Source organism: Taudactylus pleione, unplaced genomic scaffold, assembly GCF_031769625.1.
Source record: "Taudactylus pleione unplaced genomic scaffold, aTauple2 ptg001495l, whole genome shotgun sequence".
Taxonomy (NCBI): domain Eukaryota; kingdom Metazoa; phylum Chordata; class Amphibia; order Anura; family Myobatrachidae; genus Taudactylus; species Taudactylus pleione.
This window is the reverse complement of record NW_028285893.1, coordinates 168,833-185,030: the sequence shown is the minus strand read 5'-3', so window position 1 is coordinate 185,030 and position 16,198 is coordinate 168,833. Positions and strand designations below refer to the sequence as shown.

At 52.9% G+C, this 16,198-nt stretch overlaps 1 protein-coding gene across 1 annotated transcript in view; it reads right to left on the bottom strand.

Moving 5' to 3' along the window:
• Positions 1-8,132: 8,132 nt before the first annotated feature.
• The window catches only part of ZMYND15 (zinc finger MYND-type containing 15), a 47,044-nt gene continuing 38,978 nt past the window's right edge, over positions 8,133-16,198 (bottom strand). The window contains exons 13-14 of the mRNA XM_088463906.1: positions 8,996-9,156; positions 8,133-8,327 (exon numbers count right to left, since the gene is read on the bottom strand). Of these exons, the coding sequence (XP_088320032.1) occupies positions 8,147-8,327; positions 8,996-9,156 (342 nt within the window). The 3' untranslated portion in view covers positions 8,133-8,146. The remainder of the gene's footprint in view (positions 8,328-8,995; positions 9,157-16,198) is intronic.

Genomic DNA, 16,198 nt, shown 5'->3' with positions numbered 1-16,198 from the left:
CCAAAAATTCTCACACAGGGTGCTAGTAGACCTGGAGCCAGCATTGGATTCTCTAAATGTCATGTTAAATCCAACAAAATGGTTATAATATTAAAGAAAGGAGTTTTACTATTAGAAACATTTTTAGTTACAATTTGGTGCTCAGTTCCTTTGCGGCCAAGATGCCCATATTACTGTATATATCGCCAACATCTCACGTGTTGCTGATTTTTTATACATATTATTAATAAAAGCAGGCCTATGAGGCTATTAAACAGTCCTTGTCTTCATTTATGGAGACAAACAAGCCTGAGGATACATCTGTATTTAATTTTTGGTGTTCTCTTAAAGCAGTGGTGAGGGGTTCTGCTGTACAGGTGGCAGTGTGGCTTAAGTGTAATTACAGGCACAGCAGAGCAATTGCTGAGGCTGAGGCAACTAGATTGATGATGAGACCTGTCGGACTTTGAGTTCTCCTTGGACACTAGAGGAAATGGAGACTGCTATTAGCTCCTTACACTCAGATAAGGCTTCTGGTCCCAATGGTTACCCTTCCAACTTTTATAAATCTTTTACAGACATGATGGCGCTTGCTCTGCTATCAGTGTTTAATGAGGCATCTGAAAAAAGTTCCTTCCCGAAGGAAATGCTGGAAGCACAGATTGTTGCTATCCCTAAGCCTGGTAAGGCCCCTACGGCAGTCCAAAATTACCACCCTATTGCACTATTGAACTGGGATGTCAAGTTCTACGCCAAGATCGTTGCTGACAGGTTAGCCCCCTTGCTTCCCTCCCTAATTAACCCGGATCAGGTGGGATTTGTCATGGGTAGACAGGCACCTGATAATACACAAAAGGTTTTCAACGTCATAGAATACTATGAGTCGTGCAGGGAGCCACTTTTAGTTCTATCTCTTGACACTGAGAAGGCATTCGATAAGCTTCATTGGGGTTACCTTCATGCTGCTCTTTGCTGTTTTGGGATTGGGGGCAGAATATTGGACTCCATTTTGGCCTGTTATTCCTCTCCCTCAGCTAGGGTTTACTTTAATGGCTGGTTATCTTCTAGTTTTAATATTACTAACAGCACATGCCAGGGCTGCTTGCTTTCCCCTCTAATCTTCGCCTTGGCGATTGAACCTTTGGCTTCAACAATTAGAAAATCGGACGCCATTATGGGTCCTGAGTTAGGGGGTGTTTCACATAAAATGAATTTATTTGCTGACAATATTTTGCTGTGCTTATTGAATCTTATTGGGTCTTTGCATAGGAGTTTAAAACAAGGTGTAAGGCTGGCAGAGATTTCCTTCTATAAACTAAATTACAACAAAGACTGAGGCCCTTCCTCTTAATGTCCCCCCAGACATGCTGAATAGATTGCAAATTATAAGTATGCATGGCAGCTTTGCTCCTTAACTTACCTGGGAATTTGTTTAGCTAAAGAGAAGAACATCATTGATTGCAATTACTGTATGTCCCTCTACTTAAAGCATTTGAGGAGCTCACAAAAGATTGGATGCTGCATGAAGTATCCTGGTTGAGTAGGATTGCAGCGGACAAAATGGTGTTACTCCCCAAAGTTTTGTACTTATTTCGAGCAATTCTTAGATTGCTGCCACCATATCTATGTAACAAATTTTATGCAGTGATAATTAATTATATTTGGAAAGGGAGTAACCCAAAATTCTCAAGAGGTGCTCTTTCGTTGTCGAAGTTGGAGGGGGGAGTGGCATTCCCTGATTTAGAAAAATACCAATATGCTTGCTTGTTAGATCAGGCGAGGGATTGGTTCGAAGACATATATCCCAAAACTTGGACTATTATTGAGAGAACAGCCGCACATCTTTTTCCCCTTTCTGATTTGTTGTGGCTTCTCAGTACTATGAAACCTTTGGGACCAAGGACCTCATTCAGAGTTGGTCGCGAGCGCCGATGCGCTCGTAACCGACTCGATGGTTTGACGGGACCCTACCCTAGGGTCTTAAGGTTGACGAGACCCTACCCTAGGGTCTCGTCGTAAGCCCCGATGGTCGCGATGGTCTTGACCATCGCGACCATCCCCCTTAGCGGTCGATAGAGCTGTGGGCGTTAACCCACAGCCTAACGACCGACATGGAGGCGGCCCTTCAGATGCAATCGGCCGCCCTGTTTCTGAGCGACCGCTTGCATCCTACGACCGCCTCTGAATGAGGCTCCAAGTATCTCCAAGGCTATTCATGCTACTGTTATATCCTGGCATAAATCGGTTGCTCTAAGAGATGAGCTGTCATTACCTTCCCCATTTTTATCTTTAGTGGAGATATCTAACCTAATTACAGATGTACGTTTTGAAACATGGAACAGAGGCGGTCTTTTTAAGGTTGGCGATGTCCTTCCGAGGACGGGCTGTTCTGCTTCTCATACCTTCAACAACATGCAGTTGAGGCACTGGCTTTAATCCAACTAACCTGCTCCTTTGAAGAAGCCACCCTTTCCAATGTATATTTTGACCCAATATCAGTCCTCCAACCATAAAGGTGGATTATCACGGTTGTATCGTTTACTGGTATCAGAGGTTAGGAGGGGGAGACTGGCATGTCAGGTCAAATGGGAAAGGGATCTATCTAAAATTTTAACTGATGATGATTGGATGGTTATATTTTGTACTTGTTTTAATTACATACATATATATATATAACGCTGCTCCTCACCTCGATGGGGGGAATTAAAGTGTTTTGTTCGCCGACGGGCACTAGATGGCGCCAACATGTTTGCAAATGACTTTTGTGTGCTGCAAGTGTTTCTAAAAACAAAGTATAAGTAATTTGTTGTTTGGAGTTTGCTTTTATTGGTTCTATATGTTGCTGTTTCTTATAATTATCCTATATTAAACAGTTTTTTGGGTTTGGTTTATGTGGGATTTTGGTGTGGCAGTCATGTGGGATTTTAGGTGTGTCAGTCATGTGGGTTATTGGTGTGGCAGTCATGTGGGATTTCGGTGTGGCAGTCATGTGGGTTTTCGGTGTGGCAGTCATGTGGGATTTCAGTATGGAGTCATGTGGGATTTCGGTGTGGCAGTCATGTGGGTTTTTGGTGTGTCAGTCATGTGGGTTTTTGGTGTGTCAGTCATGTGGGTTTTTGGTGTGTCAGTCATGTGGGTTTTTGGTGTGTCAGTCATGTGGAATTTTGGTGTGGCAGTCATGTGTGTTTTCAGTGTGGCAGTCATGTGTGTTTTCAGTGTGGCAGTCATGTGGGTTTTCAGTGTGGCAGTCATGTGGGTTTTTGGTGTGGCAATCATGTGGGTTTTTGGTGTGGCAGTCATGTGGGATTTTGGTGTGGCAGTCATGTGGGTTTTCGGTGTGGCAGTTACCATTTTTGGTGTGGCAGTTACCCTTTACCTTTGCTATTCAAAAAATTGACTGGATTTTCTATCCACTCGTTTTATTTGCTCTTAAGCTGCATAAACACACAACGATTTCTTGAACGATTATCGTTAAACGATATCGTTTAACGATAATCATTTGAAAAAATCATTCACTTTCTGAGTCAAAAGATTGAACGATTATCGTTCATGCGCGTTCACGTTTGTAGTTTGTAGTTCAGTCAGACTTGTCAACCTAACGATTTTCATTAAGGGAATATGCAAAAATCGTTTGTAGTTTATAAAAATCGTTCATTACACTTTAAAAAAATCTGACAGATAATCTGACAGAAAATCGTTCATAAAATCGTTGGTAACAAAATCGGTGTGTGTGTATGCAGCTTTACTGTTAAATTAACAGGAATATACTAATTATTTGAAGCAACAAAGTGTACCTGCGATGCCACCTAAAAAGAAAATGTCTGCTGTTGGTGTAACTGCGCAAGTAGCAGCAAAGATACGAAAGGCGGCACGGGATAAAGCCCAACGACAAACTATGGCTGATGGGCAAAAAAAAACCCTGGACTCTACCCATTAGTGGGGTATTTGAAAAACTTGGGTGACAATATAGTCATATGTGGCTGTTACCCGGGTAATTCATTTATAAAAAAAATATACTAAAATCAGGCTGGCGATGGCTGGACGGCACAGGGGGACTATTACCCTGTAATGCTGCTGGGTCATCTGCTGCTGCTGTATTTCCTGCAACTTATCTCAGTGCTCTGATCCAATCTCGTATTACACTCATACTCACCCATTGTTTCCCGCTCATCTGCAGGAGGTCCAGGGGGGGCGAGCAAGGGACGAATTTGCTGTGAACTGCGACATCAGTGTCCCACCCACTGCGCTGGAGAATTGGCCATTTGCCAGAGAGGGTTCTGGGTAATTTCAGTGATCTGTCGCTCATAGGCTACAGCGGCCAGAGCCTTTTGGAGATGGCGTCATCTGCTGGGGCCAAACTCTTGGTAAATCCGACAGCCTAGCAGCCCCCAGTGGGGGCAGCTTCTGCTGCTGGAAATGGGGGGACTGCGGCAGATATATCGATGATAACGGGTGTTTTCAGGCCTCATTTATCAACAAGTTTTATAATTCACACCCAGTGATAAAACCTGTTACGTATGATACATGGTGCTCCAGCCAATCAGCTTCCAAGTGTCATTTCTCAAACAGACGCTCTATACCAGGGGTGAGGAACCTTTTTTCTGCCGAGGGCCATTTTGATATATATAACATTATTTGCGGGCCTGGTGTAGGCCACGCCCCCTCCATGTGACATCACACGGGGGCAGGACCACAATCGCCAGTGATTACAGCAATGCCAGGAGCATCCTAAGGACACTCCAGGCGGCCCTGTTGCATAGATTCTGGCTGCAGGGTGACATTGTAGGTAGATGAGGCTAGCAGATAAAAGCTCAGAGGGCCAGACCAAATGATTCCGGGGGTCTTATACGGCCCTCGGGCAGGAGGTTCCCCATCTCTGCTCTAGAGGGTGCAGAGGAGCACGGGCACATTAAGGGGTCTATTTACTAAGCTTTGGATGAAGATAAAGTGAATGGAGGCAAAGTCCCAACCAATCAGCTCCTAACTGTAAGTTTTAAAACACAGCCTATGACATGGGTGAAATGGCAGTTAGGAGCTGATTGTCTGGGACTTTGGTCCTCATTCAGACTCGGTCGCAAGTGCTGAGTGCTCGCAACCGGGTCGATGTTTAGGCCCTGCGCACGCGCAGCGGCCGAACTGCGCATGCGCAAGCCATGGAGCGAGAGAGAAACTCTCTCGCTCCGGAGCGCACTACAAAAGGGCCGGCTGTCGATGTTGATCGACAGCTCGCCCTGTTTTGTAGGCGTAGCAGGGAGAGGTGGTTTCACAAACGGAGGCGTTCCTTAAGGAACGGGGCGGCCGCACTGACATCAGCAGTGATGTCAGTGGGAAGCTTCCTGCTCGATCAGAGCAGGAAGCTCCCTGGGGCTTGCGGTTGCCGAGACCCAACCTTAGGGTCTCGTCGCAAACCCCAATGGCCGCGATGGTCTTGACCATCGCGACCATCACCCTGGTCGGTCGCTAAGCTGTGGGTGGTGACCCACAGCTTAGCTAGCGACCAGGAGGCGGCACTAAAAAATAGAAGCGGCCACCCTCATTCAGAGAGAGAGCGCTCGCTTCTTGCGACTGCCTCTGAATGAGGCCCTTTATCTACAGATGGAGCTAAGGTACAGTACTGGCCATGTTTTCCTCTATATCTGTCCATTCGTCCTCCTCCAGTGTCTCTGCCATATGTGATACCCACCTCCATTCAGGGTCCTCCACGGGGTTCGAGCTGTGTATGTATCAGGGTAATGAGACCCCTAGAGCAGATGTGGGGCAGATATAGGTCTGTGATTGTGACGAGGGGTCTGTAGATTATTATGGAAAATTGTTTATCTGTGGGTGAGAATTTAGCTTAGGGACAGAGGAAAGGGGGACCTTAAATAAGTTTCAAATGATTAAAAAACCTCAGGTAGATGTTACGGGTCGTGTGTCTGTGTGTTTGGCAGGGGACAACTAAAAGCACCATGTCACAGCGCAGCCGAACCCGGTGGTCACTTACCCCGCTCTTGGGTTTGGATTGAAAGATCTACAGTAAAAAAGTTGACAATGTCTAGATAGACACCACGTTAGACAGTCAATTGGTCTACAGGGACAAAAGGTCGACACACTGATGGTTGACAGGTAAAACTGGTCGACATGGTCAAAAGGTCAACACAAAACTAGTCAACATTTTTTTTGTTTCTAACCCTAACCCTCCCTCCTGGTGCCTAACCCCGACCGTCCCTTCTAGTGCCTAACCCTAACCCTCCGGTAAGTGCCAAACCGTAACCCTCCCTCCTGGTGTCTAACCCCGACCGTCCCTTCTAGTGCCTAACCCTAACCCTCCGGTAAGTGCCAAACCCTAACCCTCCCTCCTGGTGCCTAACCCCGACCGTCCCTTCTAGTGCCTAACCCTAACCCTCCGGTAAGTGCCTAACCCTAACCCTCCCTCCTGGTGCCTAACCCCGACCGTCCATTCTAGTGCCTAACCCTAACCCTCCCTCCTGGTGCCTAACCCCGACCGTCCATTCTAGTGCCTAACCCTAACCCTCCCTCCTGGTGCCTAACCCCGACCGTCCCTTCTAGTGCCTAACCCTAACCCTCCCTCCTGGTGCCTAACCCCGACCGTCTCTTCTAGTGCCTAACCCTCCGGTAAGTGCCTAACCCTGACCCTCCGGTAAGTGCCTAACCCTAACTCTCCCTCCTGGTGCCTAACCCCGACTGTTCATTCTAGTGCCTATCCCTAACCCTCCTTCCTGGTTCCTAACCCTAACCTTTCCCAAAAAAAAACATGCGTCGACCATTTTTGTGTCAACAATGTTTGTGTCGTCATTTTGACCCTGTTGACACAGATGTTAGACTAACCCCGACCGTCCATTCTAGTGCCTAACCCTAACCCTCCCTCCTGGTGCCTAACCCCGACCGTCCATTCTAGTGCCTAACCCTAACCCTCCCTCCTGGTGCCTAACCCCGACCGTCCCTTCTAGTGCCTAACCCTAACCCTCCCTCCTGGTGCCTAACCCCGACCGTCTCTTCTAGTGCCTAACCCTAACCCTCTGGTAAGTGCCTAACCCTAACTCTCCCTCCTGGTGCCTAACCCCGACTGTTCATTCTAGTGCCTATCCCTAACCCTCCTTCCTGGTTCCTAACCCTAACCTTTCCAAAAAAAAAACATGCGTCGACCATTTTTGTGTCAACAATGTTTGTGTCGTCATTTTGACCCTGTTGACACAGATGTTAGACTAACCCCGACCGTCCATTCTAGTGCCTAACCCTAACCCTCCCTCCTGGTGCCTAACCCTGACCGTCCCTTCTAGTGCCTAACCCTAATCCTCCCTCCTGGTGCCTAACCCCGACCGTCCATTCTAGTGCCTAACCCTAACCCTCCCTCCTGGTGCCTAACCCCGACCGTCCCTTCTAGTGCCTAACCCTAACCCTCCCTCCTGGTGCCTAACCCCGACCGTCTCTTCTAGTGCCTAACCCTAACCCTCTGGTAAGTGCCTAACCCTAACTCTCCCTCCTGGTGCCTAACCCCGACCGTCCATTCTAGTGCCTATCCCTAACCCTCCTTCCTGGTTCCTAACCCTAACCTTTCCAAAAAAAAAACATGCGTCGACCATTTTTGTGTCAACAATGTTTGTGTCGTCATTTTGACCCTGTTGACACAGATGTTAGACAGTCAATTGGTCGACAGGGACAAAAGTGCGACACACTGAAGGTCGACATGTAAGAAGGTTGACAGGTACATAGTGTTCACTCTAGCTCCGACTAGAGAGGGCACTTCCGCGCACGCCTTCAATAAGTGGGCGTGGTCATTGAAAAGGGGGCATGTCTATAAGACGCGTCACCTTTTCATAACTGTCGTCATGTTGACCATGTCGACCATTTCTACATGTCGACCTTCTTACATGTCAACATTTAGTGTATACAAAACAGAAAAACTTTTGCTATCGGCAGTTTCTCTGTTTTGTATACATTATGGCAAAGATATTGCCACGCTGCTGGTACCATGTATGATATGGGTAAAACCGAGCGTGGGCATATTTCTTTTCTGTTTAATATCTGTTAATGCAATTAATATGTGAAGATGAGTTCTCCCTATGTACCAAGACATAGCTGTTGCGCGATCTATAGTTAGCATAAATAAATATACATAAAACGAGATGTTATAGCTGTTTATTCACGGTAACCACAGACAACTGCCTTATTTGTGCTTCCTACATTGGTTACGCCCGTTCTGCTTCTTCTTCCTACGCATGGGGGTTTCAGCGGTGGTTTCGGGAGGCGGAGCCTGGACCGGTTCGACGGGCACTTGGCCATTGCGTTTCTTTGGGTTGTTCTGAGTAGATTTGTAGACCAGGTAGAAGAGGAACGCGTTGTTGTACCTGGGATACAGGTAGATAATAGGACACTATAAGCTCTATGTCATTGGCTATTATATACTATTATGCGTTATTATATAATCACTTGTAATTATTCTCTGACTGATCTAATATTTGTACAGGCAGAATTGGAACCAAATAAGCTCCGCCCTGATCTGCCCAAACTCCACCCATTTTTCAACTAATCAAGCGCACCGTTTGGCACAGCTCCGCCTCTTTCAAGTTCCGCCAATCGGGGTAGTTGGGATTAAAGGTGTTACAGGAGCCGTTATGGGATAGTTAGAGAAATGCGTCGCACCCAGATGTCATGGAACGCGCAGGACTTTGATTAGATTGCGGGGAATACAGATATATGTCTGAATACATGAACTGAGCACATCTATAGTATTTCATGCCATTCTGGTTACATAAGGAGCGAGACTGACAGCTCCCATCAGGGTTTGCACAATACATAGCTCCCAAGTGTGCTAACTTTGGCTGAAAAATCCTAATTTGCATATTTAAAAAGAAAAGAAATGCGAGCTGCGCCCAAAAGAGGATGTTTCTGAGAGGATGGAAGATGTTTTAGCAAATCAGTGGCCGGCAGGGGCTTATTTTGATAATGGAATCCTAGCATGGGATAGGGACTGGGAGCAGCGTCCAATCCGTTATAAAGGGTTCCGGTTACTCACCACGGCATGTAGTTATCAGTGGCTGCGATTCTCAGGGGTGAGCGAAATGGGTTCAGTACCGGAGGGCTGACCGTCCCACCTGTTGCTGTGGCAACCACCTGCCCATCCACCTCACAGCTGTACTGAGAGCAATCCGAGAAATAGGCCGGGGCCCGCAGAGCCTGAAATACAGCAGCAACGTATATACCAGTCATGTAACTACTCTATCACCCTGTCTGTGTCACCCTGCACGGGGAGGGACAGGCTCATAGCTCCCTTCTGTATGTGTCACCCTGCAGGGGGAGGGACAGGCTCATAGCTCCCTTCTGTCACTGTGTCACCCTGCAGGGGGAGGGACAGGCTCATAGCTCCCTTCTGTCTGTGTCACCCTGCAAGGGGAGGGACAGGCTCATAGCTCCCTTCTGTCACTGTGTCACCCTGCAGGGGGAGGGACAGGCTCATAGCTCCCTTCTGTCTGTGTCACCCTGCAAGGGGAGGGACAGGCTCATAGCTCCCTTCTGTCACTGTGTCACCCTGCAGGGGGAGGGACAGGCTCATAGCTTCCTTCTGTCTGTGTCACCCTGCAGGGGGAGGGACAGGCTCATAGCTCCCTTCTGTCACTGTGTCACCCTGCAGGGGGAGGGACAGGCTCATAGCTCCCTTCTGTCTGTGTCACCCTGCAGGGGGAGGGACAGGCTCATAGCTCCCTTCTGTCTGTGTCACCCTGCAGGGGGAGGGACAGGCTCATAGCTCCCTTCTGTCTGTGTCACCCTGCAGGGGGAGGGACAGGCTCATAGCTCCCTTCTGTATGTGTCACCCTGCAGGGGGAGGGACAGGCTTAAAGCTCCCTTCTGTCTGTGTCACCCTGCAGGGGGAGGGACAGGCTCATAGCTCCCTTCTGTCTGTCACCCTGCAGGTGGAGGGACAGGCTCATAGCTCCCTTCTGTCTGTGTCACCCTGCAGGGGGAGGGGCAGGCTCATAGCTCCCTTCTGTCTGTGTCACCCTGCAGGGGGAGGGGCAGGCCCATAGCTCCCTTCTGTCTGTGTCACCCTGCAGGGGGAGGGACAGGCTCATAGCTCCCTTGTCACTGTGTCACCCTGCAAGGGGAGGGACAGGCTCATAGCTCCCTTCTGTGTCACCCTGCAGGGGGAGGGACAGGCTCATAGCTCCCTCCTGTCTGTGTCACCCTGCAGGGGGAGGGACAGGCTCATAGCTCCCTTCTGTATGTGTCACCCTGCAGGGGGAGGGACAGGCTCATAGCTCCCTTCTGTCACTGTGTCACCCTGCAGGGGGAGGGACAGGCTCATAGCTCCCTTCTGTCTGTGTCACCCTGCAAGGGGAGGGACAGGCTCATAGCTCTCTTCTGTCACTGTGTCACCCTGCAGGGGGAGGGACAGGCTCATAGCTCCCTTCTGTCTGTGTCACCCTGCAGGGGGAGGGACAGGCTCATAGCTCCCTTCTGTATGTGTCACCCTGCAGGGGGAGGGACAGGCTTAAAGCTCCCTTCTGTCTGTGTCACCCTGCAGGGGGAGGGACAGGCTCATAGCTCCCTTCTGTCTGTCACCCTGCAGGTGGAGGGACAGGCTCATAGCTCCCTTCTGTCTGTGTCACCCTGCAGGGGGAGGGGCAGGCTCATAGCTCCCTTCTGTCTGTGTCACCCTGCAGGGGGAGGGGCAGGCCCATAGCTCCCTTCTGTCTGTGTCACCCTGCAGGGGGAGGGACAGGCTCATAGCTCCCTTGTCACTGTGTCACCCTGCAAGGGGAGGGACAGGCTCATAGCTCCCTTCTGTGTCACCCTGCAGGGGGAGGGACAGGCTCATAGCTCCCTCCTGTCTGTGTCACCCTGCAGGGGGAGGGACAGGCTCATAGCTCCCTTCTGTCTGTGTCACCCTGCAGGGGGAGGGACAGGCTCATAGCTCCCTTCTGTATGTGTCACCCTGCAGGGGGAGGGACAGACTCATAGCTCCCTTCTGTCTGTGTCACCCTGCAGGGGGAGGGACAGGCTCATAGCTCCCTTCTGTCTGTGTCACCCTGCAGGGGGAGGGAAGGGACAGGCTAATAGCTCCCTTCTGTCTGTGTCAACCTGCAGGGGGAGAGACAGGCTCATAGCTCCCTTCTGTCTGTGTCACCCTGCAGGGGGAGGGACAGGCTCATAGCTCCCTTCTGTCTGTGTCACCCTGCAGGGGGAGGGACAGGCTCATAGCTCCATTCTGTCTGTGTCACCCTGCAGGGGGAGGGACAGGCTCATAGCTCCCTTCTGTATGTGTCACCCTGCAGGGGGAGGGACAGACTCATAGCTCCCTTCTGTCTGTGTCACCCTGCAGGGGGAGGGACAGGCTCATAGCTCCCTTCTGTCTGTGTCACCCTGCAGGGGGAGGGAAGGGACAGGCTCATAGCTCCCTTCTGTCTGTGTCAACCTGCAGGGGGAGAGACAGGCTCATAGCTCCCTTCTGTCTGTGTCACCCTGCAGGGGGAGGGACAGGCTCATAGCTCCCTTCTGTCTGTGTCACCCTGCAGGGGGAGGGACAGGCTCATAGCTCCCTTCTGTCTGTGTCACCCTGCAGGGGGAGGGACAGGCTCATAGCTCCTTTCTGTCTGTGTCACCCTGCAGGGGGAGGGAAGGGACAGGCTCATAGCTCCCATCTGTCTGTGTCACCCTGCAGGGGGAGAGACAGGCTCATAGCTCCCTTCTGTCTGTGTCACCCTGCAGGGGGAGGGACAGGCTCATAGCTCCCTTCTGTCTGTGTCACCCTGCAAGGGGAGGGACAGGCTCATAGCTCCCTTCTGTCACTGTGTCACCCTGCAGGGGGAGGGACAGGCTCATAGCTCCCTTCTGTCTGTGTCACCCTGCAGGGGGAGGGACAGGCTCATAGCTCCCTTCTGTCTGTGTCACCCTGCAGGGGGAGGGACAGGCTCATAGCTTCCTTCTGTCTGTGTCACCCTGCAGGGGGAGGGACAGGCTCATAGCTCCCTTCTGTATGTGTCACCCTGCAGGGGGAGGGACAGGCTCATAGCTCCCTTCTGTCTGTGTCACCCTGCAAGGGGAGGGACAGGCTCATAGCTCCCTCCTGTCTGTGTCACCCTGCAGGGGGAGGGACAGGCTCATAGCTCCCTTCTGTCTGTGTCACCCTGCAGGGGGAGGGAAGGGACAGGCTCATAGCTCCCTTCTGTCTGTGTCACCCTGCAGGGGGAGGGACAGGCTCATAGCTCCCTTCTGTCTGTGTCACCCTGCAGGGGGAGGGAAGGGACAGGCTCATAGCTCCCTTCTGTCTGTGTCAACCTGCAGGGGGAGAGACAGGCTCATAGCTCCCTTCTGTCTGTGTCACCCTGCAGGGGGAGGGACAGGCTCATAGCTCCCTTCTGTCTGTGTCACCCTGCAGGGGGAGGGACAGGCTCATAGCTCCCTTCTGTCTGTGTCACCCTGCAGGGGGAGGGACAGGCTCATAGCTCTTTTCTGTCTGTGTCACCCTGCAGGGGGAGGGAAGGGACAGGCTCATAGCTCCCATCTGTCTGTGTCACCCTGCAGGGGGAGAGACAGGCTCATAGCTCCCTTCTGTCTGTGTCACCCTGCAGGGGGAGGGACAGGCTCATAGCTCCCTTCTGTCTGTGTCACCCTGCAAGGGGAGGGACAGGCTCATAGCTCCCTTCTGTCACTGTGTCACCCTGCAGGGGGAGGGACAGGCTCATAGCTCCCTTCTGTCTGTGTCACCCTGCAGGGGGAGGGACAGGCTCATAGCTCCCTTCTGTCTGTGTCACCCTGCAGGGGGAGGGACAGGCTCATAGCTTCCTTCTGTCTGTGTCACCCTGCAGGGGGAGGGACAGGCTCATAGCTCCCTTCTGTATGTGTCACCCTGCAGGGGGAGGGACAGGCTCATAGCTCCCTTCTGTCTGTGTCACCCTGCAAGGGGAGGGACAGGCTCATAGCTCCCTTCTGTCACTGTGTCACCCTGCAGGGGGAGGGACAGGCTCATAGCTCCCTTCTGTCTGTGTCACCCTGCAGGGGGAGGGACAGGCTCATAGCTCCCTTCTGTGTCACCCTGCAGGGGGAGGGACAGGCTCATAGCTCCCTTCCGTATGTGTCACCCTGCAGGGGGAGGGACAGGCTTAAAGCTCCCTTCTGTCTGTGTCACCCTGCAGGGGGAGGGACAGGCTCATAGCTCCCTTCTGTCTGTGTCACCCTGCAGGGGGAGGGACAGGCTCATAGCTCCCTTCTGTCTGTGTCACCCTGCAGGAGGAGGGGCAGGCTCATAGCTCCCTTCTGTCTGTGTCACCCTGCAGAGGGAGGGGCAGGCCCATAGCTCCCTTCTGTCTCTGTCACCCTGCAGGGGGAGGGACAGGCTCATAGCTCCCTTGTCACTGTGTCACCCTGCAAGGGGAGGGACAGGCTCATAGCTCCCTTCTGTGTCACCCTGCAGGGGGAGGGACAGGCTCATAGCTCCCTTCTGTCTGTGTCACCCTGCAGGGGGAGGGACAGGCTCATAGCTCCCTTCTGTCTGTGTCACCCTGCAGGGGGAGGGACAGGCTCATAGCTCCCTTCTGTATGTGTCACCCTGCAGGGGGAGGGACAGACTCATAGCTCCCTTCTGTCTGTGTCACTGTGTCACCCTGCAGGGGGAGGGACAGGCTCATAGCTCCCTTCTGTCTGTGTCACCCTGCAGGGGGAGGGAAGGGACAGGCTCATAGCTCCCTTCTGTCTGTGTCACCCTGCAGGGGGAGGGACAGGCTCATAGCTCCCTTCTGTCTGTGTCACCCTGCAGGAGGAGGGGCAGGCTCATAGCTCCCTTCTGTCTGTGTCACCCTGCAGGGGGAGGGACAGGCTCATAGCTCCCTTCTGTCTGTGTCACCCTGCAGGGGGAGGGACAGGCTCATAGCTCCCTTCTGTCTGTGTCACCCTGCAGGGGGAGGGACAGGCTCATAGCTCCTTTCTGTCTGTGTCACCCTGCAGGGGGAGGGAAGGGACAGGCTCATAGCTCCCTTCTGTCTGTGTCACCCTGCAGGGGGAGAGACAGGCTCATAGCTCCCTTCTGACTGTGTCACCCTGCAGGGGGAGGGACAGGCTCACAGCTCCCTTCTGTCTGTGTCACCCTGCAGGGGGAGGGACAGGTTCACAGCTCCCTTCTGTCTGTGTCACCCTGCAGGGAGAGGGACGGGCTCACAGCTCCCTTCTGTCTGTGTCACCCTGCAGGGGGAGGGACAGGCTCATAGCTCCCTTCTGTCTGTGTCACCCTGCAGGGGGAGGGACAGGCTCATAGCTTCCTTCTGTCTGTGTCACCCTGCAGGGGGAGGGACAGGCTCATAGCTCCCTTCTGTCTGTGTCACCCTGCAGGGGAAGGGACAGGCTCATAGCTCCCTTCTGTCTGTGTCACCCTGCAGGGGGAGGGACAGGCTCATAGCTCCCTTCTGTCTGTGTCACCCTGCAGGGGGAGGGACAGGCTCATAGCTCCCTTCTGTATGTGTCACCCTGCAGGGGGAGGGACAGACTCATAGCTCCCTTCTGTCTGTGTCACTGTGTCACCCTGCAGGGGGAGGGACAGGCTCATAGCTCCCTTCTGTCTGTGTCACCCTGCAGGGGGAGGGAAGGGACAGGCTCATAGCTTCCTGCTGTCTGTGTCAACCTGCAGGGGGAGAGACAGGCTCATAGCTCCCTTCTGTCTGTGTCACCCTGCAGGGGGAGGGACAGGCTCATAGCTCCTTTCTGTCTGTGTCACCCTGCAGGGGGAGGGAAGGGACAGGCTCATAGCTCCCTTCTGTCTGTGTCACCCTGCAGGGGGAGAGACAGGCTCATAGCTCCCTTCTGTCTGTGTCACCCTGCAGGGGGAGGGACAGGCTCATAGCTCCCTTCTGTCTGTGTCACCCTGCAGGGGGAGGGACAGGCTCACAGCTCCCTTCTGTCTGTGTCACCCTGCAGGGGGAGGGACGGGCTCATAGCTCCCTTCTGTCTGTGTCACCCTGCAGGGGGAGGGACAGGCTCATAGCTTCCTTCTGTCTGTGTCACCCTGCAGGGGGAGGGACAGGCTCATAGCTCCCTTCTGTCTGTGTCACCCTGCAGGGGGAGGGACAGGCTCATAGCTCCCTTCTGTCTGTGTCACCCTGCAGGGGGAGGGACAGGCTCATAGCTCCCTTCTGTCTGTGTCACCCTGCAGGGGGAGGGACAGGCTCATAGCTCCTTCTGTCTGTGTCACCCTGCACGGGGAGGGACAGGCTCATAGCTCCCTTCTGTATGTGTCACCCTGCAGGGGGAGGGACAGGCTCATAGCTCCCTTCTGTCTGTGTCACCCTGCAGGGGGAGGGACAGGCTCATAGCTCCCTTCTGTCACTGTGTCACCCTGCAAGGGGAGGGACAGGCTCATAGCTCCCTTCTGTGTCACCCTGCAGGGGGAGGGACAGGCTCATAGCTCCCTTCTGTATGTGTCACCCTGCAGGGGGAGGGACAGGCTCATAGCTCCCTTCTGTCTGTGTTCACGCTGCAGGGGAAGGGACAGGCTCATAGCTCCCTTCTGTCTGTGTCACCCTGCAGGGGGAGGGACGGGCTCATAGCTCCCTTCTGTCTGTGTCACCCTGCAGGGGGAGGGACAGGCTCATAGCTCCCTTCTGTCTGTGTCACCATGCAGGGGGAGGGACAGGCTCATAGCTTCCTTCTGTCTGTGTCACCCTGCAGGGGAGGGACAGGCTCATAGCTCCCTTCTGTCTATGTCACCCTGCAGGGGGAGGGACAGGCTCATAGCTCCCTTCTGTATGTGTCACCCTGCAGGGGGAGGGACAGGCTCATAGCTCCTTCTGTCTGTGTCACCCTGCACGGGGAGGGACAGGCTCATAGCTCCCTTCTGTATGTCACCCTGCAGGGGGAGGGACAGGCTCATAGCTCCTTCTGTCTGTGTCACCCTGCAGGGGGAGGGACAGGCTCATAGCTCCCTTCTGTCTGTGTCACCCTGCAGGGGGAGGGACAGGCTCATAGCTCCCTTCTGTCACTGTGTCACCCTGCAAGGGGAGGGACAGGCTCATAGCTCCCTTCTGTGTCACCCTGCAGGGGGAGGGACAGGCTCAAAGCTCCCTTCTGTATGTGTCACCCTGCAGGGGGAGGGACAGGCTCATAGCTCCCTTCTGTCTGTGTCACCCTGCAGGGGGAGAGACAGGCTCATAGCTCCCTTCTGTCTGTGTCACCCTGCAGGGGGAGGGACAGGCTCATAGCTCCCTTCTGTCTGTGTCACCCTGCAGGGGGAGGG